The sequence below is a fragment of the Ischnura elegans genome, chromosome 7 (genome assembly GCF_921293095.1).
Source record: "Ischnura elegans chromosome 7, ioIscEleg1.1, whole genome shotgun sequence".
In the NCBI taxonomy this organism is placed as follows: domain Eukaryota; kingdom Metazoa; phylum Arthropoda; class Insecta; order Odonata; family Coenagrionidae; genus Ischnura; species Ischnura elegans.
The window spans coordinates 2,825,474-2,849,858 of NC_060252.1; the positions used below are offsets into that span (position 1 = coordinate 2,825,474).

The following is a 24,385-nucleotide window of genomic DNA, read 5'->3' on the forward strand; positions in this document are numbered from 1 at the left end:
TCAGAGCTATATTGCATGTTGAGAATAACATCGAGTCTTTTGTCTGTAGATTCAAAATACACAATTACTACACGAGGAGCAGGGACAACTTGAACGAGGAGTATTCTAGACCTTTATTAAATCATAAAGTCACTTCATAAGATAAATGTGAGACTATTTAATTTGTTACCAGTTGAATTAAGAACTGCAAATAATTGTGAAGACTAAGTGGCTGGCTTATATGAGCATCCATTTCACTCAATTGAAGAGTTTTATGAAAGTAACTTGGGTGAAATTTGAGGGGTGGATATTAATGCACATTATGCATTAATTCCAGATGTAGGCTTCAAGAGTTTATAACCTGACGACGCCTAATATGGTGTGTACCATTTTTTTAAGGCGAGTAAAATAATAGCATACATAACTAGCTGGAAAAAGGCCTTATTCAGGATTATTAAATGAAAGCAACTCAAAGAGTTTTCACATCACACATTGAAAACTGAGATAATAGACAGTCATGGGTTGTAACTGTTTAATGTTGAACAAGGTAGTGAATAATCATTCTCTTTATAGGAAATATCCTATAGATCAACAAAAGGGAATAAAAATGTGAAGTTTTCCCATTGCATCATGTCGATAAATCACTGTCAGGTCCGCTATGTGTAGTTGTTGGGAAATAATCAAGATCCTGACCTGGCTGCAATCCTTATGACAATTTATCAACAAAGGGAATACTTGACAGCAATTATGAAATCCATATCCACTTCATAAATAAATACGTGGCTCTATGAAACAGGAACCAAGGCCTCAAGTTTGCAGGAACTCATAGCATATAAAATATAAATAATTAATTAAAATGCACTCATACCTTTCAGACTTTTCACTAGACTATGACCTAAGTGCCCCAGTTGACGACCTTAATCTTGACCTTGACTCAGTGATGTTAAACCAAAGGGTCATTACTGTAGCCTTAACTATAGGAAGTTTTCTCATTTTCACCAAGCACAATGCAACATCACAATCGACCCCCTTACCCCAATGTGATGTAGCAACAACTTCAAGTGTGCTGACAACCAACAATTCAATGAATGAATGAAAGCTTCAAGAGTAAGCACAGAGTTTCAAATTCTTAGGGAGCAGCAGTGAATGTTCACACCATGATCTTTGCTCCATGAGCAGCAACCACATACTATGCACAATACACTTAGCATTCAATCCTTCTAAATGAATAATCACAAGAAACAATCACAACAATCATGTAAAAAATGAGTCTAAAATCAATAAATGCCATAAGAGATTCAATATAACACAGCCATTACATAATTCGAGACTAAAAACAATATTAGGAAACCCAGTGGAGACAGCAGACCCCATAAGAGAGCCAGTTGACAATCACGCAAACACAGTGGTCATAAAATGAACTTGAGCACCTTGTAAACCTAATTGAGGATTTGATTGCACTAATTATGGGTTATATAAATGAATAAAAATAAATAACCTCTCCATTTCAAATGGAAAGAATCAAGGAATATTTACATAACAGCACCAAAAACAGAATGCACATGATAAATCCCACCATTAAGTCTGTTGCCAGTGAATGCAAGGGGGGATTTTCAAACTTAGTCCATCATAATTGAGTTAATTTAGCATGGTCCACATTTCAATTACCATCTAGAGAGTGGAAATACCGCTAGCAGGGAGTGGAGATTGACTTCAGAGTGTGTCCATCATGCCTTTGGTCAACGAATTCTCGAGCACAAACTCAAACTCATCCAATGACTGCAGTATTTGGCACAGATACAGAGACAAAGAGGGGTCGCGCAAGAACGACTGCTCCTCAAACATCTCCACAGTTGTCTTGGATGCAGAGAGCGGTGCTATCATGCGGTGGAGAATGTGCTCCCTGAAAAGACCATCAATGTGTCACAATGTGTGTAATGCATACGCTGGAAAAGGAAAAGGTTTGAATAAATTTAGAGGAAGAATGAGATTTAATACGGGAGAGATGTTGACACTGATTGGGGGTGATTCAAGGCAAGGAACTTAGCAGACCCACAATTGTCTAACACAGCTAGAAATATTATCTCCCAAAATATTTCATCCACTGGCGATTGCACGAAGATGATGCACAAAGCATGGAAGCTCGCAGATATACATTCGCTAAAAGTTCATTCTACACGCTAAAGCATCAAGCTGCAATCTTTCAACCTCCGGATGGAGGGTGGTGTCATGAGAAGCAAGTCAACGAGAGGGGTGAAAGAAACCTCGACAGGGGTGTGAGTTGCAATTGACAAAATCCAGATTGCACTCGAGGAAGGTAATCACCCATCAGATACAGGGTGCATGATGAGCTAAACCATGGGAGAGCAGGAAACATGACAATGGAATGACTTTCTCTACATGTTGTGACACTTAAGTGGCAAAAGTGAGGGAATTGACGTCAATATAGAGAGAGGCGATTTTGTTGCATGCATGCAAAATTCTACTCATAAAAGCTACATGAAATCAACTTGCTTGGCACTATTTCTGAAAATTAAATATGCCTCATGGGTATTTGGTGCCTCTTTTTTATCTGTTAATGAAATGAACAGTGAGAACATATTGTTCACGTGAGTAGTAGAGATGCAAAGCCCCTCACCTGACACCCAGGCACACGAGCAGCTGGAATTTGCCGTCCTTGCCGAGCGTGCGACTTGAGTTGGCAATGCGCTCAATGAGGCGGCAGTATTGCCTCACCACGTCCCGTCCCCTGGATCTGCTGTGCGAGCGTGACCTACCTCCACCACCACCCTCCATGCTCCCACGCCTCTCTGCACCCACCTCCTCACGCACCCTCACTGCAATGGCATCAGCAATTACAGGGTGCTCACCGATTACAGGGTGCTCACCCACACCTTGTTTAACATGCACTCAGAATGATTCAAATGTCCACCCCACTGACAATCAATCATTCAGTCAATGCACGTTTAACCTCGGGCGAGGCCTTGAGCACACAGTTGGTTTACGACACAGAAAATGTAAAGAGTGGTGACATCAATTACATTTAAATTTGATAATAACTTCAAGAATGAGCGATAAAACTTAACAAATAGTTAATCAAATGAAATAGTACATACATATAGGTATGTATATTCTTCTGCACATGTAGGGTGGAGAAAAACTGTGCCACAAAATTTTCAACACATAAATGGAAATGTGTTCACTTGTAATGGACATCAGTGCTCTAGGAGAAATCTCTCATTTTAGCATCTCAAACATATTTGCATACTTATGATAAATGAGGAATGCCTTTAGGCAATGAGAGTAAATAATAGACAAGATATTTCTACTCCATTATCAATTCTGTTTTTACCTGTATTTTTATTTACAACACACTTTTCATTCAATATTTTTCATTTTCAGAATGTATTTAAATTAGAGATGTGCGAATAGTATCTGGGAATGCTCATATACCTCGAATACTAGAAAGTATTCGATATTTGAGGTCTCGAATAATTATGCTAAAGGTACGCTCTCGAATACTTTAAATTTCGCGCCATACACTGTCACACACTGACGTTGGTAGTTGACTCGGAAAATTGTAAAGACCTCTAGTTGTTTAGTGCATGCAATTCCATTTAAGCCACATTGACAAACTACATCAAATTCATGGATTGGAGTGATGAAAAGAGTTCGACGTGGGGAACCAAAAATGATTGGGTGAAAAAATCCAAAAATCCCTGGTTTCCTCCACCAGGAGAACCTCAGTGCCGTGGGATAGTAACTATGTAGCACAATTCCCAAAATCCGCTACCCCCTCCATCCATCAGCCCTCAGCCCCTCCTCTGACGCTTTCCTCCTCTCCGACTTCAAACAAAAGGTGAAAAGGTCCCAGCTCCCACAGGGTTTGTATTATGAAGACCATATATGAAAAGCTTTAAAAGAAAATATCAAGTTAGAGGAGAGTAATAGAATCGTGTTTCACCCTTCCCTCTTTCTCCCCCACTGACCTTTTTCTACTTACCTGCTTCGAAGTTCCCCATTTCTGGAAGTCAACTGCTGCATGAGTACCGTGGGATAGTTACATTAGTGCATTTCCCAAGATCCGCTATTCCCCTTCCATTCAGCCCCCCCCCCCCTCTGAGGCTTTCCTCTTCTCCGAAATAAAAAAAAGTCCCAGCTCGCGCAGGGATCATATTACGAAGACCTTAGCTTCGATAAAAATATCAAGTTACACGAGAACAATAGAAACGTGTTTTGCACCACCACTTTTTTCACCCAATGACCTTTTTCAACCTACCTGCTTCAAAGTTCCCAGTTTCTGGAGGTTAACTGCTGCATGAATCACCTATTACCCCATAAGGTGTCTAACAATGACTTTCGGCAATTGATATTACACCTTTATTGGATTGAAATATTAGTAATGTGCGCGTAATTTAAAAAAGAATAAGAACAAACGCGACGCATTTCTGACTTTATTTAAGCATTTTACGCGAGGAAATAAATGTCAAAATATGACCTATTAATATTGATGTCAACCAGTCAAACTGCCACCAATGTGGTAGTTATACTGTCAATGTGGATAAACAAGAATTAAGTATGTTGATTTGACATTGATGTTCCACTGGGGTATGTCGGTGGCCTAGTCGTTTTAATCATGTGGCCCAACACAATACAAATACATATGTACAGGCAAGTGAGAAAATGTTACTGCATGCTGGGAAGTTAATGATAACTTAAAGGAGTGATTACCAAAATAATCCCACAGGTAGAGTTTCTTGCCAAAGAGTCTTGTTGACTTGAATCCATGGAGGAAGACTTGTGACAAGCAGTGGACAAGGCCGAGTTCACCACAGAGGAGCAGTGTCAATGCCTCCTTTTCGGGCTTGGGTCGGTAGTAGTACTTGACAATGCTGTTCACGGCATCCGCTTCAAAAGAGGAAGAAGAGATTGAGATGCACAGAATGGAGAGAGAGAGAGAGAGAGAGAGAGAGAGAGAGAGAGAGAGAGAGAGAGAGAGAGAGAGCAAACAGGAGAGAAAGAGACACTTGGATGATAACATTAGCCTCGGCAGCTCTCATTCCACCGTGTATCAAACTATCCACCATGGTAAAGGACAAAACTTTGTATTTTCAACAGATGACACAACGTTTGACAATCTCATTTGCATATGATTATGGCACAATTGAATGTCCGTTCATCGTGAATTCCACTTAGAAGTCAATCCTCTAGACATCAATTTTATCCTAAGGGAATTTCCAAGGAGTCTTTTTTTATTCGTGTTCATGATATTACTTAGTTGAATAATTTAATCAACTCTATTTGTAACTTTAATTTATGAAAACAGAAGAGCAAATGTAAACAAAGCACCTACTTCTGAAGGGTCAACAGTAGCTTATAGAGCCAAATTCACAATAAGTTTTGAATCATGCAATTATCACTTTTAAAGTTTATTGACTAAATAAATGGCAAGCAAGAAAAATGTAAAATTGATAGATGGCTTGAAATAATATATTTTGGTCCTTCCGCCTCAATTCAACAAATGCTTATCCCTAATGTTCTCAGACTTAAATAAAAACTTCTGTTTGGATCTAAACTTACCTCAAGCCAAATACCCTGAGACCATTTTGAAAAAAAAAAGTCGTTCTTTTGAAGAATATTTAATTTTTTGACTATCAAAAAGAAGTGCCTCGAGCCACGTAATTCCATATCTTCACCAAATTACTGTACAGGGATGAATTATAGCTTATTTGAAAGCTAAGGCTTTACGTAACACATGAGATGAGAAAATTAGCCAAATACCATATTTTCCATTATTGCTACATTAAAATGTTTAAAAAATATTATACCTATTAACCATTCTCAAATACAGTGTGTGTTCCAAAAGTAATGCAATTGAATTTCCTGTGCCGCTCCTATTCGTCAAAGTGTGATCAAAATACTTGGGAGTAGATGGGGTCAACTCTATGCTGTCCCACGATATCAGTTTCAGAGCCATCCAAGCTGTGGAGGTGGCAGGACGTCAGTTATGGTAAACCTTTGCGTGCCGTCCTTGTCACAAAAAAATGGAATATGTATATATAAAACTGGTAGAGCACCGGGCGGCAACCAAGAGGTTCTGGGTTCGATTCCCAGTCAGGCCGCATTTTTACCCTCTGATTTCTGGCTTTTTCCATCTACCACAGCACCATTATCCTTGTCCTTTTTCTAATATATTGTGACAAAAAGCCTCGTCACGGCTCATTCCGCGTTCGTGTCCTGCCCTTTTCCCTGTTCAAGTTGGCGCGCAATCGTAGCAAGTAATGAGCGACCTCTTTTTCTTGTCTGGTATCATTTAGTATGTCTTTTGTTATGTTCAAATGGGTATATAAGGCCCGGTATTGGGCAGAAAGTGGGGGAGACATTCCGCTAAAGAGTGTGAGGGAGAGACTGACCAAGTGTGGGTCAGGTGACGGAGACCAGAGGTGACAAGGTGAACGTGCCGAGGGGGTGCAGAAAGAACGAGGCCGCTGCAGACGGGCATACGGCATCTCGGAGGTCGAGGAACGCGACAACGGAGAAGGCGTGCCGGAGAGGAGAGTGCAGAGAGCAGGCGAGGAACGGGAAAGTGTCCTCACCTCGTCACGACATCACAACAACGTCCGAGGATCCACGGGATGCAGTTCCCCACGGTTGACGGATCGTGATGCGGCGACCAGGATTCGGACCCGCCATTTAATACTTAAGTACTCTAAACCCTCTCCCGGGACAGGGAAATAATTCCGATCCTCCCCCGCTCCAGCCAGCCCATGCACCCTCGAAGAAAGTCCTCAGTGTGCACATGTGTCATCATAATAACCTAGTGGTCTCACAAATAAAATCACGTCATTCTTTCCCGGTCCAAATACCGTCTCCACTGTATCACGTTTCTCCCGTTCTCGTCATTCCATTAGGATCGACGTCAGATTCATTTTGATAAAACAGAACATGGAGCCTTTAATATTTAAAGTAAAGCAACGAACTTTATCTAAACCTGTCTTAAAATGAAGTTCAGTGGATTTGGTCGCAATTTGAGAAAGATAACGAGTGCCCGCGTCATGTCAATTCTTGAAATGTTCAGTGTCATTTTTGCTCATTTCTGTGCATTTATTCCAGTAGTCATCTAATCCCTCATATATTAGGAGTAAGATTTCTTTCTTTTTGTTTCTTGCGTATTCATCATTTTTGGCATATTCGTTTCGTTTTGCAGTGATAAGTATGTCATTTATGTCTCGCCTAAGTCCGCATCACCCCCATCTCTCATTAGTGTTTAAGAATTAAAGTGTTCATTTTTTTGTTTAATAAATGTGTATGATATTCAAATGCTGTGTACGAGGTCCTTTATCTCCTTGCTGCGCCATTGCATTCAAAGCTGCGTCCTAATTCTGAGTTCCCATCTTGACCGTGAGCCACAGAACCCACGTAACTTTAAGAACTTAGATCATAATCTTTGTTCAACAATGCACGATAAGTAGGCGTGTATCGTTACAATATGTTCCTATCCCTTTCTTTCCTTACCTGTGAATTTATTTGCATGTTTGCGCTTAAGGTGCCGTGTGAATGAATGAAGTAGCGTATCTCAGTGAATTCTCTCAGTGAGATTTGCTGGTTTTCATTGTTATGTGGTGAGTAATTTCAAACTATTTACTACTTTAGGATAAACATGAAGGTTGATTGTGTTCATGTATGCAGTTGCTATAACTCTTAAACTTCCTGTAGTTTTAGTAATTGGGGTGTTCCAGTTACCCCAAAAGTTTTTGGGCATGGTGTTGGCGTAACTGGGTCATGACACACTCACTTACCCCAACAGTTAATTTGAATAAGAATTGCACAGAGATATTTATCATGTAACTTCACCTAGCTCTTATCTGAAATACAGTCGGATCCGGATTTAACGTCTTCGCATTTAACGTTTTTCCGCATTTAGCGTTTATTTTTTTGGGTCCCGATTCATTCCCTATTAGTACAATGTAAAAATTATCCGTATTTAGTGTTTCCGCATTTTGCGTTTTTCCGCATTTATGGTGGTAAAAATTTGTTCCGCTCAAGATTTTTTTGCCCGATTTAACGTTTTTTCATGACGGTTTATCCAAATCTTCGAATTTATGCTCATCAACAAGAACAGGCTCATGAAAGTTTACCAAGAGTCGATAGAATCTACCGGGGAACGCTTCTTCAACTGCTTTCTTCCGCGAGCGCAGCGCTGCGACCTTCAACTCGCAAGCTGGGTGATTTGTCTTCTCGTAATGTTTCGCTCCCCTTCTGATCCAAACACCAGGCACTTTTTGTATGAGATCCGATCTAATGGAGCAAAGTCATCCCTTAATAACCTCGAACTACCTTATCCTTCACTTGTTGAACTTGACTTCGATGATACGTGACGACTTATGACACGAGTTATCCTCCCGGGGGCCGCTACAATAATGGTTTTCTCGTTATGTTTTCAATGGATGGCTTATGCCCCTTTCAACTCTACTACCTACGGGCAGTCGATAATTAGCCCAATATTTTTTCAGTCGGCTACTTTCTCTTTTCAAAAGAGGAGGCCCAATATCAATTGCGCAGTTCACTAGAAGATTCTTTCTATAATCCATTCCAAGGTCAGTTTCCACGGAGGAACAGCGAAAGAATAGAGGAAGTGTTTCCCCTGTCATGACCGTGAGTGACGGCATTCTTTCCCTGCGGAACAACATTATTTTACATCGTAATTTAGATATCCCGGAACCAATTTACCGACATGCGGCTGGTTGATATCGATGTCGATTCAAAAATATCTATCTGGTGCTAATTAATGTCAAAAGATAATGACAATCGGAGTTTTGACGAACTACCACGGTCCATGACTCAAAATAAATCGCTCATGCTGGAAAAAAATCACCGCATACTCACGGTAGAATAGATGAGCGCGGAAAAATACAAAAATCCGGCAGGTATCCCTTGGTGGTTGACTTCGACATCATAACCCTGACGAAATTGCCAAACTCCAGAGGCACTGACAATTTTTCAGATGAAATCCAGTTCTGTTGAAGATTAAACCTTTTCACTTAACAGAGTTTAGCTAATCGTCATTCAAGGTCCAACCAAATTTTATTAAAACTTGCCGAGAAACAAGGCGAGTCGGAGTCAAGGTGATCAGCGCGCCGCGTAAGCAACTTCTCCCGGCTCCATTCGACCTGCATGAGGCCGCGGATATATGACAACGAATCTGGTGTTATCATCGTGTTAAATCACCATCGACTTGTACGCATACTAGAAATAAGATTCTACTTTTTTGGATGACCTCGAAATCCAAAATGTGCGCATAGGAGTCTTTTTAAAGGCTCATAAATCCCTTGTTTCGCCGAGGCAACAGAAAACGTTAAGTTGGCAAAATTCCAGAAAACCTCCCTTTTACTAGATATTCGGTAGTCTACAATTCGGGATTAGCGATCTTCTGCTGTCCCTTTACTTCACTCATCTTTATAGATGCAATGACGCTTTTTCGAGTACCTACTTACACCTTTTTTATTATATTAGAAATGCTATAGTCACCTACAGGTCACTTTTACAGAAAAAATTCTAAATTTCATCGAGATCACTGAAATATGCATAAAAATGGAATCACTAATGTCCACAATAAAAATCCGTGTGGGAATGCTTTTAAATTGATGTTTATTAGAATTTCCTAAAAATATTTCATTAAAACAATTATCATCCTCTCATTACTTATTTTTACTACCCATTTTTTTAGCCGATTTCTGGAAAGTATTATCCAGCCTTCATAGGGCAGAGAACATTTCATTAAAGAATTTTTTGCTGCATTCAGCACCTTTTAGTTACTTAAAATAATATTTTTTATTCATAAAAAGCCATTCCAATCATTACAGACCCTAAAACCTGAAAAAAATGGCAGGTCCTCATTTAGTGTTTGTCCGCATTTAGTGTTTTAAATTTTGTCCCCCCTGAAAAACCTTAAATCAGGATTCCACTGTATCTTCAAAATTCCTTTAAGATAACCTTTTTGCTCAGCTGCAGATAATGGCGCAAAAATATTAGAAAAACTCAGCAGGGTGCTGGACTAACCTATTTAATTGAAGATCTTGAAAATCCTGTAAATGATGTAAAAAATGGGAAAAACTGCTTGTGGAGCAGCATTATTTTATCCCATTGGTAGGAGTACGGTATAACATCACATTTCTGAAACTTGGAGGAAAGGACTCATATCTCAACGCCTGAGTAAGGGAGGTGGGTGTGTGACTTCTTATTTCTCCGCTGCTGAGGAAGAGGAATTTGCCAATGCAATAAAAGTTATGGAAAAAATGGCTTTGGCCTTACTGGGGAAAAGGTATTAGACATTGTACAGTGTTACATTGTTCTAAACAAACTCGATACCAGATTCAAAAATCAGCGGCCTGCCCCAAACTAGTTTACTTTGTTTCGAAAAAGAAATAGCCTATCCATTAAAGTTTCCTAAAAGCATTCAATACTCTTGTTGTGACCAAACTAATCCTGGAGTAATCCAAGACTTTTTCTTAAAATTAACAGATCTTGTTCAGTAACTTGATTTGAAAGGGAAGCCAGGCCAAATATTCAACTGTGACAAGACTTCCTTCTGTCAGGATTCCTTCAAAACCTAAGGGTGCTATTAATCAGAATATTCAACGCTAAACAATTACCTCTTGTAGATAAAACACGGTGACATTGCTTTGTGTTTCTGCTGATTGTAAGATGCTTCCTTTATTATCTGTTTTGAAAGGAAAATCCATGAAGTCTCCTTTACCATCCTAAGACAATGGCCTTAACATTCATAATAATCAAAGAAGCTGCATAAACCAATATTTTTTCTGATCATATAAAGGTACTTAGATAGACCCAGTTACCCAAAATAATTGTGGCAGTGCTCAAATGGGATTAGCCATGGGGTGATCCAGTTGCCCCTATGTCGTGGGGTAACTGGGGCCAACTGAGACGTGAAAATAATATTAATATAAATATTGTTAACTGGTAGAAATTACATTTAAGTCACATGATGTACTAGTCCGATTGTTGATAAATCATTGTTTTTTTTTTCTCAGCTATTCACTGGGGTTATCGGTACAAAAGAAATACTTGAAAGTGATATTGGACGATCACATTGAAAAACTATGCCCCAGTTACCCCGGAGCACCTTACTGGTTGAGGAAAATGATTTTGCCTCGGAGGAATTTTCAAATTTCACATGCACATACAGGTGGACTTCAAGGAAGTTTGGCTGTGGCTTGCTACTTCACACTTATTCCCTTGCACACACTGAATACGATTGCAATTTGCACAATTTGATGCATTATTATATGAACACGCTCATAAATTAGGCAAGAAACACCAGTTTCATTCACAGAGAGACTGGAACATCTCTGAGCAAACTCAAAAGCAAAGTGGATATGGCAATGACGCTTGAGAGAATGCAAACTGCAATTTACGCCTTTGACCCACTCACCCAGCATCTGCTGCATCTCGGGCACGGAGGGTGGTCGTGGGGGTGGTCGGCAGGGGGAGGGGGGAGAGGGGGGCGAGGTGCCGCGCCCATCGACCGACTGCCGACGGCGCCTCCTGCGCCCTCCCCCCTCCCCTCCCTCAGTCCCCGCCAACAGCAGGTCTTCTCGGGAGCCCCGCTGCCCCACGCCAGGGCTGCCAGCAGGGCACATCATCTCTCCCACAAGCAGACGCTCGGTCGAGTCGTCGTCCACTCCGCGCCCCAGCCAACGCCCACACGGGAACCTCAACAAACAAAATGCAATCTCAACACACACACCAATGGAAAAACAAACTTAATCCATATCTATTCGTAGCATTGATCAATCAATTGCAGACTAGTACCGAAAACAGTCCCCCTGGGCCTCATACACACTGAATCTGAACTTGAGTCCATGACCATGTCACGAACCCCTTTGTTCCCACCATGAATGCTTTCTTCTCGGTGAACGTTCTCCCTCCAACAAAGTCGTGAAGACAAGATTGCCAGCAGCAGTCAAGAAAAACTGACCACCTCAAATGATTCTTCACAATGATTGGTCTGCACAGCGATGATCATAAAAATGCCTATTGCATTCATCTGTGACACACCTTGACTTTTATGCCGATAAAAGAGGAGATTTTTTAAATCAATAGTGGCTGGTTATAAGATACCATACGGAGCACCTGAAACACAGCAACAATCGCAATAACGAAAGCAGAAGCCAAGCAAATCCATAAAATTCAAGCGAACATTCATCAATCGATAGGTTATGGCTGCTGTGTTATGGAATCAAAAGGGTGTGTTGCTAGTACATTTCATGCCCCCTGGGAAAACAATAAATGTAGCTTCTTAGTGTGAAACATTATGCCAACTGTGCAGACCCTTTCAAAGCAAAAGAATGGACATGCTAACTTCTGGAAGTGTTCTGATCCATGACAACGCCTCTTCTCATAGAGCTAGTGCAACCTAACATCTCATTGAGCAATTTCAGTGTGACGTTTCTGATCAGCAGCCTAGGAATCCCAACCTAGCACTAAGCGACTTCCATCTTTTTGCTGAAATGAAGATATGGCTGGGAAGGCAATAAGCTTCAGGACAACGGTGAAATATTTTGAAAGTCATTGACAGCAACATTCCATGAAGAGTTTATTGCATAGCTTGCCCACAGGTAAGACCAATGTCTTAATTGCTGAGGCATTTACATTGAAAAGGAGTTACAAGTGTGCCAAGTTTTAGCAGTTGAATAATTTGAATCATTCTATTCGTTTTCTATTTAAGGTACATCACAGGTGGAAACAAAACTGCTGTTGAAAAATGAGGAAGAACCTTACATAAGGCACAAAAGGTAAATATTTACGAGATATAAGCCATTTTGAAGGCTAAAGAAACCTTAAAATCACTCAACAAGCTGTCAATTCAATGGTGAAGAAAACCTCTATAGACAGTAAAAAAGTGAATGAGGCCAAAAATCTTTTTTCCAAATGAGACACTATAATAATACTTTTGGTTGCTTTGATTTTTTCATTTTACTGCGATAATGAATCAAATTTACGTTACGGCATAATGTTACAGCATAATGTAAATTTGATTCATTGATGTATGGCTATAAACTATGTACTATGAAGATAAAATAGATTTTGCACATCAATTTGTTTGATTCATGGCACTCTGAACTCACTTGTACAAGTGTCCCGTGATCTCGTTGCGCACAATCACATGGTCAACCATCCACTTGGGAGAGGGGCCAGAGTCATCGTGGCCAATGCGTAGCGTGGTCAAGATGCCCAGGTTCTTGTGCTGCCAAAGGAGGAAAAAAGTCACACAACAACAACAACAACAACTGCTCTCCCACAGACTTTCTGAACTTAAGTCACTTGATTCGATTCAGGGCAGCAAGATCATTACCATGTACACCACTGCAAAATATGCACTTGTAAATGAGAGCAACTCACATGAAATACAAACTGCAGACTTCCCTTGGGGATCTTAACGGGAGCCATCCCTCCGAGTGTGCCAGCAGCAGCCACCCATGCATTGGCTGACGTCACTGCACCCCCACCACTGCCCCTCGCCTTGGGCGGGAAGATTGCCACGCGATATGGAATCCCTGAGAGATAGAGAGAGAAAACATCATTGGCTGCCAACCCCACACTACATATTGGTTAAGGGTGGAGGAGTCCAAATCCAACCTAATAAGTTCAAAATACAAATTACACACAGATCATCACCAATTTAATACAAATTCTAAAGGCCAGTGTAGTGTGTCTTCTAGAGGTCCACCAGAGACTACTCTCACCCTCGCTAGTTTATTGTTCCTAAAAAAAAGCTCAACATTACAATAAATGGAAACTATATGAAACTTGGTATACCAAAGAGAACTGTTTGAATGATGAAAATTGGTTGAAAAATCCTTGAAATGAATTTTTAAAAACTACTCTGAGGCCTAATATGCCTCCAGAAAGTGTAGTCCCTCTACAAAATGCATTAGATTTGACCCGATTTAAGCCACTAACAAGGGGAATACACGACCTTCGCATCGCCGATGGAGCTCAAATTTTGCAATTCGGTAGTTTATGGGTACAAATGTAATATGCCGAAGATTCTCTGCCTACTTTTCGTAAAATTCCGAGAAAAAAGCAGTTATAAATCATAAAAAATGAAGGTACGCTATATAAACTGTTTTGAACGCCTATGTTAAACAAGTGGGCGACAGCCCAGTGCATACGGTGCCTGACTGTGGAGGTGAAGGTAGCGAGATAGATGCTCGCTTGGGGAACTTTTTTTGTGTTAATTTTTAAGAATCTTATTGTTTAAATTTTTAAAGTTCGTTTTCTTATCTTTGTGACTACCATGGAATATATTTTTAAAAGAGTTTTTTTTTTATATTTAAATCAGGAATGGATCAGCTTGAGATTAGGAACTGAGGATGAAGGGTGGATAGAAAACCCGGCGTCGGCATTAGCCTGCTCTTAACGAAAGGCGCCAAGGGGACCACGGCTTAACGTCCCATACGACGGACGGTGTAATGCACAACTAGTGTAATCCACATTACACGCAGGGATTGAATTTAGGAATGCCCCTTAATTCTTTACCGAGATTTGGATGTAAATGATGTGTGTTTTCCTTAAAAAATTATGGACAGTCGTTGCAGTTGAGGAAAAAAGCCTTTTCTGCTTGTTCGTGGTGCCGCAAATCACTTTGCTTTGCATGTCTTTATGATGAGTTCCATCCTAAAAATTGCAAATAAAGGATTAACTGGAGTGGTGAGGCAGTGTACTGGCCTTCCACATCCAAATCTCGGTAAAGAATTAAGGGGCATTCCTAAATTCAATCCCTGCGTGTAATGTGGATTACACTAGTTGTGCAGTACACCGTCCGTCGGATGGGACGTTAAGCCGTGGTCCCCTCGGCCCCTTTCGTTAAGAGCAGGCTAATGCCGACGCAGGGTTTCTATCCACCCTTCATCCTCAGTTCTTAATCCCAAGCTGATCCATTCCTGATTTAAATATAAAAAAAAACTCTTTTAAAAATATATTCCATGGTAGTAACGAAGATAAGAAAACGAACTTTAAAAATTTAAACAATAAGATTCTTAAAAATTAACACAAAAAAGTTCCAGAGCGAGCATCGATCTCGCCATCCTCACCTCCACAGTCGGACACCGTATCCACTGGGCTGTCGCCCACTTGTTTAATATAAATGTTCAAAACAGTTTATATAGCGTACCTCCATTTTTTACGATTTTGAATTGCGTTTTGCTCGGAATTTTACGAGAAGTGCGTCGTCTCGCTTCGGCATATTACATTTGTACCCATAAACTACCGAATCGCAAAATTTGAGCTCGATCGGCGATGCAAAGGTCGTGTATTCCCCTTGTAAGCCATTTTAAGAGCCCCTCACATTAGGAGTATTACATGCCATGGTTGCCATCGCAGTTGAATAATTATCACATGAGTCCATTACATAAATATCATGAAGTTGGTAAAATTTAAAAATCAAAATTCACACAGTCCTCCTTTGGTAAGGTATGTCAAACGTTAATAAAATTGCAAATACATAATAAATGGGCAAAAGGACATGTTGATGCTTGAAGAAATGAATCGTTCTTGTTAACAGTAATATTTCTATTTGCATATCAAGCTATTGACAGCCATTTTCCTACAAAGTAAATCGAGCGGCATGTTTACTTCAGGTAAGGCACTCAGAATGCACAGCAGAGAAGGGTAATACTGCTTCTCTTCTACATAAGGGTGTGCATACAACGTGAAATTGAAGTTACATTGGCAGTGGCTGTTATAACAATTACACATTACTAGATAAAAGGATGTTTAAACGTCAGTGAATACCTATTTTCAGTCACGCTTTAAAGCTAAAATGCTCCATCACCATATTTCTCCAAAAAGATGCCCTATTTTACTTCTTTTCAAGAAAATTTTCTTGAAGAAAACTTAAATTGATGGATTAAGTCAAAACAGAATAAGGCACCAACAATGTGTAACGTCTTACCCAGTGCGAGTGCCCAGTGGTAGTCGGCAATATGCTCTTTTATATATATTATATTAAAATATACATTATATATATATTATATTAAAATATACATTATATGTATTATATTAAAATACATATTATATGTATAAATATATATATGTATTATATTGTGGGCACTAGTGTGGGTATACTCTGCCCACACTTGGAAGGAGGAGGGTTTCTAGGTTGAGGGTAGGAATAATTTCATTTTATTTCATGATTCTCTCAGAGGAGGTGGTAATGGGCAACTGCTCACTGGCTCATACACCTGTTCAGCACTGAGAATCAGGAGAGGCAGGGAAACAGGACAGGGTGATGAAAGAGAAAAAAAGATGAAGGAAGTAGAATGAACTGAACATACTCGGTCTGTCGCCAGCCTTGAATGAGGAAAACCAAAATGACGAAGTCAGACTCCAAAATTCCCGACAGTCTAACTCACGAGTCACGTAGGTGTTGAGGGGATTTCCCTATCCTCCTCCAGCTGTGGCCTCCACAGCAGTCAATTGACTTTAGTAACTCACGAAAAAAAGGTGGGTGCTTCCTAGCACCAGCATAAAAACGTTACATTTGCTGCCAAGATGTAAATTACTGCGTGGGACTACTATTGGTTTTTTCAAAGATTTATAAATTAATCAATTGGAAATAAGAGCCAATCCTTTTGAATGAGTTGATGTCACAAAGGCCAAGTGTTACCTTTGGCCTTGTGTCATTGATCTTGATATTTTTTTTCGCTTCAAGATGGCGGCACCGGGAGTAGGCATCGAGTGTCACGCATGTAAAAAAAGCCTTTCCACCTGCGATAAAGTCCTCCCCTGTGATAACTGCAAGCATTTCTTCCACCATAAATGCACCGGACTGAAGGAAATTAACTTAAAAGCCATTGAGGATGCATTGGGTGTTTTTTGGCGATGTTTAACTTGTCGCGTAGCGGACGTTCGCAAAGTAGCTATAATGGCGGCTGACATAGAATCCCTAAAGGCAGAAGTGCGGGATCTGAAAACTAAAGTTCAACATACGAAACACACAACGGTCAAGAAAGTGACATTTTCCGACAGTGTACCCATGAAATCTGAATTGGCTATCACCCTTGGTCGTGAAAATCAGTTTCGTGATAGTCCTGGATCATCAACCCACGTTATCCATAGTGAGAAGGAGCGAGACATAGAATCTCACTCAACGAAGCTGCTAAGCGACGTGAATACCAACATCAACACAATGGCTGAGGACCAGCAAGAGATAGAATCTGATTCAAGGAAGCTGCAAGGCGACATGGTTCCTAATCCACAAGGTAACGACATCATCTCCACGGACAAAGACTCCTGGAAGACGCAGCGTAATAGGAAGAAGCGCAATTTCTTTACCGTCGGTCGAGGTGAGTCCAAAAAAGATGAATTAGGTGGTCTCCGAGCCGCTAAGAGAACTATTTTCATGTATGTTGGACGCTTGGCCAATGATACTACAACTGACGAAGTGATCAAACATGTGAATGACAAATTCAGTGTACAATGTGTATCATGTGAGAAGATTGCCGGCAAAAGTGCTTACGGCGCCTTCAAAATTGGCATTGACTACGATGATTACACGAAATTGTCGAACCCTAATTTATGGCCAAATGGTGTGATAGTGAATAAATTCCTGAAACCTAAATCTGTCCCGGATACTGCTTGACTAGGCCCCGCTGTGCATATTAGTGGAATAAACGATAGTCTCCGTGATGAATCTTACACAAAAGGTTATCAAACTGTGAATACTAGTGCTCTGAAAGTAATGCACCTTAATATCCAATGTTTACGTCATAAATTGAATGTTTTAGAACTATTTTTATTTGACCATCAGCCTGATGTTGTTTGTATTTCCGAACATTGGCTAAACATGGATGAAATTCAATTTATTAGCATCGAGGGCTATAAACTAGCCTCATACTTTTGTAGATCGCAACACAGAAGTGGTGGTGTACTGATTTTTGTTAAAGCTGTTCTCTATTTTCGTAACTTTAATTTAAATAATCGTACTTTGGAGATGGACTTTGAAGGTTGTGTGACGTTGCTGACATATGGAGATATGGTCATATCAATAATGTGCATCTACAGGTCGCCGGGAGGTGATTTTTCTGTCTTCATGGATCGCCTTCTTCAAGTCTTGCCTGCTCTAATTAAAATTGCAACTTATGCCATTGTTTGTGGTGATTTTAATATTGATATGAACTGTGATTCTACAAACAAGAAATATCTGGTAGATAGCTTACTGACTTTTAACCTAACACCCACAATAAGTGAACCCACTAGAGTTACTAGTTCCTCTTCAACAATCATTGATAACATTTTTTCCACTATACCTCCTTCCAGATGTTCTAATGTGGACGTAGACTTCTCAGATCACAGAGCTCAGTTTTCCATGTACCATGTCCGTGGCGACCCCAATTGTAATCACAATGTGATTCAATATAAAAGGTGCTATTCACATCAAGCTCAAATTGAATTTCAAAATTTACTCAAGGAGCAATCCTGGGACTGTGTTTTTACTGATGTCGCTTTTGATGTAAAATTTAGTAATTTTCTTGACACATTTTTGTACTGTTTTAATGTCTGCTTCCCTAAGAAAGCTATGAAATCCCCTGGGCCTCAAAAAACAAAGTGCAAGTGGGTTACTCATGAAATCAGGACTTCATCTGAAAAATTGAAACGAGTATTCCATGAGCTAAAAGCAAACAACTCGGAGTCCCAAAGGAAATACTATAAATCCATTAAGAAGATGCATATTGACCTAATTAGTGAGACCAAAAGAAAGTATAATATATCCATTATCAATTCGTCTAATCAGAAAAGTAGATCTGCTTGGGCACTAATTAAGAATGCCACCTCTTGCACAGACAGTGATAGGTCTAAAATCAAGGCCATTCATCATGACGACGCCATGGTCTCTGATTATAATGATATTGCAAATCTATTTAATCATAACTTCCTGACTTCCATCTGTGAACTTTTTAAGAATGTTAGCCAACAACAGACCAACAAGTCTTCGTCATTGCATCGGTCACATTATGACCATACAATCTTTCTTCAGCCCACTGATGTAAAAGAAATTGATACCATAATAGAAAAGATAAATAAAAAACACTCCGCAGGTTATGATGATATTCCATGCTCCTTATTAAAAGGCAATGCCAAATTGTCTGTGATCCATCCACTTGTGCATCTAATTAATGAATCTCTGTCACTTGGAATATTTCCCAATAGATTGAAAGTTGCTAAAGTCATCCCAGTATTGAAGGGTGGTGACCCACACAACATGAACAATTATAGACCTATATCTGTTCCCTCCCTGTTTTCTAAAATATTTGAACAAGTGATGTACAATAGATTACTCTCTTTCTTTAATAAATTTAAGATTCTAACGGATTCCCAGTTTGGTTTTATAAAAAATAGATCTACTGAAACAGCAATATATAAACTCCTGCATGATATCATCTTAGAACTTGATAAGCAGAATCATATAACAGGGGTGTTCTTTGACTTAAGGAAAGCATTTGATTCTGTTGATCATGAAATACTGCTGAGGAAACTTCAGATGTATGGAGTCTCTGGAATTGCCAATCAGTGGTTAAAATCCTTTTTAAGTGAAAGATCACAAGTGGTACAGATTTACTCTACTGAGTCATATACTAATATAACTTCTACTCCCTTAGCAATTTTCAGAGGTGTTCCCCAAGGATCTATTTTGGGCCCCCTCCTTTTTCTCGTCTACATAAATGACCTTCCAAAGTACTTCGACTGTGGTTCAGTGTACATATATGCTGATGACACAACCCACCTTACCTCTAATAAGCACTTAGACTCTACGGTAGTCCAAAGAAACATAAATTCTATGAGTGACTGGTGCAATGATAATAGGGTATTTATAAATAATGATAAATCAACTTTCATTCAATTTCATACCTATCAAAGAAAGATCACTTCTTCTCCTCTCCTAAGGTTAAATGGATCCTCCCTTATTTCCTCTTCTGTGACTAAATTTTTAGGTTTATATATTCATGAGTCACTATCTTGGGAATTTCATGTTGATAAACTGTCTACAAAGGTGTCCAGTGGCTGTTACCTACTTAGAAGAATTGTCCCTCTGGTTGATACTGCTACTGCACTCTCAGTCTATTATGCATATATCCATAGTCGATTGATGTATGGGATTGCAGTATGGGGCCATTCCCACCATTCTACTCGTCTTTTTAGGCTCCAGAAATGGGCCATTAGAATAATAAAAAACATTCCTAGGCGAAGCAGCTGCAAGCCCTATTTCAAATCCTTAAGGATTCTTACGCTACCTTGCCTATACATTTTTTCTGCAATTACCTTTGTTCAACAAAATAAGCAGTTTTACAGTCTCAAAACCAATGCTGATATCCACAACTATAACACAAGGGGTTGTAGTGATTTAAGAGTTACTGTACATAAATCAACCATGTTCAGCAAAAACCCCATATATGCTGGGTCAAAATATTTCAAATGTTTACCTCTAAAGATTAAACAGCTAGATTCATTCTCCAAATTCAAAGGTCAACTTTATCAGTATTTATGTGACAATCCCTGTTATTCAGTGGATGAATTTATGTCTTTATAACCTGTCTTTTGAAAATGTTACTTTTATGTTTATGTCTGTACCTATCCTTCTCGCCTTAAATATTATTTTTTAATGCCTCATGTATGTACTATTCTTGTGACTTGTTCCATACGTGGCTCAGACACGTCTCTGGGAACCAATAAAAATATTATTATTATATTATTATTATTATTTTTGAAATTTTTTGGACTGCACCATAATTTTAAATGAAATTCCCTGTTCTGGTACACATAGGTAAAACATCATTTACTTCTGAACTTACATGACTAAAAACAACAACTCAAACATTTAACCTCAAGCAGAAGAGAAAAAATTACAGCATGAAGTTGCTAACAACTATTCAATCCATTTTATAGAATTAAACCTACAGAATCACAATGATGGTCTATAATCTACACAGCTATGATGGTGATGTTGCATTGATTTAGCAATTTGCATACCATTATTAAATATTCTCATACCGAAACATAAAGGGAAACCAAGTACATACGTAACATAAAAATGTGTTGCTTTGTAACATGGCCTTAACACATTTCAAGGGCCTTAAAAAATGAGCAAACATATAAGATGCTGCTGTTTTGCATAGAAAAATATTTCCATCCAGAAGAAGAAAATGTTCAGGGCAAACATATAGAGAATGATGAATCAATAGCTTCTCCTCAACACAAATGAGAGAGTAATGATGATAAATGCAAGAGCCTCACACCTAAGTGAATTATCTGGATCAACTGCATGCTGAGGCTGAAGCATTTTTAGGGAGAAGAGAGCTCTCAAGAGAATAAATTGCAGCACCTGTGAATGTTAATGTGCATTTTTTTGTTTAGACTATTTTTTTGTTTAGACTGAATTGGTTATATGACCCCATGTGGGTTGTGATTAGTGGACAGAGCATCTAATAGACTGCTAATCTAAAAGTTTGATTGAATTCTGCGAGGCAGATTTTGAGCCAAGCCCTTCTAGCCGAGCTCATCTTGAAATGATAATTTTTCCATTTGCTCAAAACTCATCACTTACTTGTATTGGTGTAAGTGCTTGTGAAGCAGTAATAGTCCACAGCATTCAAAGTAAGCAAGTGGTACAGAAATTGCTCCTTCTCGTCGTCACTTCGCAGGAAAGCATATCTCTTGTATAAACTCCTGAAAAAAATCAATAACATTCCAGTGAGCATTTCTGTCAGAGGCTGAGAGCCACAAGAGATAATAATCACAGTTCAATGATCAATTATTGGTACTTGAGGGCTTTCCCTTGAATACATTAACTAACTTGCTTCAACTTATTAAAATGTGACAACATTCTATTTCACCCCACAAAATTTGGAAAAGGAAAAAAGAAAACCATGGCAACACAAAACAATGCATGAGGGTGAATGGTGGATATTGGGCCAAGTTCCCACAAACCGTGCATCCATGGCTACAAGATCACAGATTCAGAAACATGGTTTGCACGAATGCTTCAAAAGCACTGCACGAAGTCGGAAACTACACTGTCAGGCACCACGCATATGTATTCGCTTCACGCAAAAGTTGCCCGGGATGTAGATCCGTCATCACCAAGTGCGATTGCACACCACGATGCTTGGGAAACAGGAATACGGTACTTGCGTGATGCCAACTGGAGCGCAATCACCCCATCGGCCAGTAGCAGTTACCGTATATCTCCGAATATAGTCCCCCCCCCTAATTTTGAGACCTCAGTTTTAGGAAAAATTTTGAAATGCAAAGGAAGGCAATTTTTCTGTGGTTAGCAAGTTAAGATTCTAGAGTCGATAAAAACTATTTTTTTCTGTGAAGATTAAGAGCAAATCTGTTCATATACAGTAAAACCTCTTTACATCGTAATGGAGGGGACCAAAATTTGGGCAATTTGATGTATGGAGGTTCACTATAGAGAGGTTTTAGTGGAAGGCACCATTTTTTCATATCCTTGGGAAATGAAAGGTGCTACTGTCTTTTTAATCATTAAATAATTATATTTAAACATATATGGATGCATAAGTGAACATATATTTACAGTTATATAAATATATATATATATATATATTCGTTTTGCTTAAAATTTTTTTCAAACTCTTTCGAAATAATGTTTTCAATTGATATTGTAAACCATGAAATTCTTCTTGAAAAGTTGAATAAATATGGAATCTCAGGTGTTGCAAACAAATGGTTTCATTCATATCTGCAGGGAAGGTTGCAATTGGTTGAAATAACTCATTTTGATTCATCATCAAATCTGAAGATAAATTATCAGTCTGCCAAATTGGAAGTCAAATCAGGTGTCCCCCAGGGCTCAATACTTGGACCCCTACTATTTTTATTGTACATTAATGACTTACCTAGTTGTATTCCTGAAGCAGAACCTGTTTTATTTGCTGATGATACAAGCATTCTTATTCATGGGACAACATTACAGTCATTAGAAAGCAGATTGCAAAATACTATGAAATCACTCAATAATTGGTTACAGGAAAATTTACTGGCCATTAATGTCCAAAAAACAGTATGCATAAATTTTAGCAAAGAGCCTATGGGTCCTGTACAATTTAATGATGCTAACCTGTCACTCGTGGATAATGTGAAATTCCTTGGAGTTATAATTGAGCCATCCTTAAAATGGTCCTCTCATATTAACTCTTTAATCCCTAAATTGAGTAAAACCCTTTACCAACTAAGGCATCTTCGTCTTAGTACTAGTTTTAATATTCTTAAAATGCTTTATTTCTCTAATTTTCACTCAATATTAACTTATGGTCTTTTATTTTGGGGAGGATCAAATCATTGTACAAAAATTTTTCGTTTGCAAAAACAAGCCATAAGGATTATTTTTAACCTGCCTTACAGAGAGTCCTGTAGACCTTATTTCTGCAAATCTCAAATCATGCCTCTTCCTGCTCTGTACATATTTGAAGCTATATTGTTTGTTAAAAGGAATATGAGCATGTATGAGTTAAATTGTGACATTCACCAATATAACACGAGATCTAAGATCTAAGATCCTCTACATTAAATTCAGATGGACCATATCACAAAGGGGTTAAGCTGCATAACGTACTCCCTCACAGTATTAAGGGTATAGACTCTCTGAATAAATTCAAAGCTGAACTGAGGAATTTTATGCTCCAAAAACCAATTTATGCATCGGAAGAGTTTTTTTTGCTTTGCAAGGAGGGTCCTCGGTAAGGCAAGGTCTGCATAATACAACTGTACTATTTTATGTATATATAATGTGATATGAATGTATTGTATGATAAGGGCAGAGGCCCTTTATTGTAAAAAAAAAAATTTTTTTTTTCTTTTCTTCTTTTTGATATGCTGTAATTCTGTAAATTTTATTTGATTCAATTTGACGAAACTATGCAAATGTTCTTGCCTAAAGTGAATAAAAATTATTATTATTATTATTAATTATATGAGCACTTTTTAATGTCATTTTCACTATAAATAAATCACTAGCTGTTTTCGTTAATGCCTTTTGACCTAAGAAATTATTCAATTTACTAATAGTGTTCGGAGGGAAGTACAATAGTTTTATATTTCTCAACATAATTTCTTCATCCTCATATTTCACTGCCTGAGTGTTTTAATTGTGCAGCCTAGATAGACAGTTTCTTATGTTTTTCCTTGGTTGTTTAAAATAGATGTCAGGGTGAATGATGGCTTTCCAAAGGTCACTGCTACATCTTCCTTCTGCTAGCCCTTGTTGATGGCTAGAGAAATTGCTAATTATGTGGTAATGCCAAGTAGTCGCCTTCTTTTATTTCTCGAATCCATCATCAGCCTATGATTAATTAAGTAATTT

The 24,385-nt window shown here is 38.9% G+C and overlaps 1 protein-coding gene across 4 annotated transcripts in view; it reads right to left on the reverse strand.

Annotated features, from left to right (window-relative positions):
- Window positions 1–497: 497 nt before the first annotated feature.
- Window positions 498–24,385, reverse strand: part of LOC124162836 (DENN domain-containing protein 5B) — a 142,252-nt gene continuing 118,364 nt past the window's right edge. For all 4 annotated transcript variants that reach the window (XM_046539506.1, XM_046539504.1, XM_046539505.1 and 1 more), the window contains 7 exons: window positions 21,605–21,726; window positions 13,402–13,556; window positions 13,128–13,246; window positions 11,432–11,712; window positions 4,711–4,887; window positions 2,618–2,816; window positions 498–1,882 (listed from right to left, as the gene is read on the reverse strand). In XM_046539506.1, coding sequence (XP_046395462.1) covers window positions 1,693–1,882; window positions 2,618–2,816; window positions 4,711–4,887; window positions 11,432–11,712; window positions 13,128–13,246; window positions 13,402–13,556; window positions 21,605–21,726 — 1,243 coding nt within the window. In that variant the 3' untranslated portion in view covers window positions 498–1,692. The remainder of the gene's footprint in view (window positions 1,883–2,617; window positions 2,817–4,710; window positions 4,888–11,431; window positions 11,713–13,127; window positions 13,247–13,401; window positions 13,557–21,604; window positions 21,727–24,385) is intronic.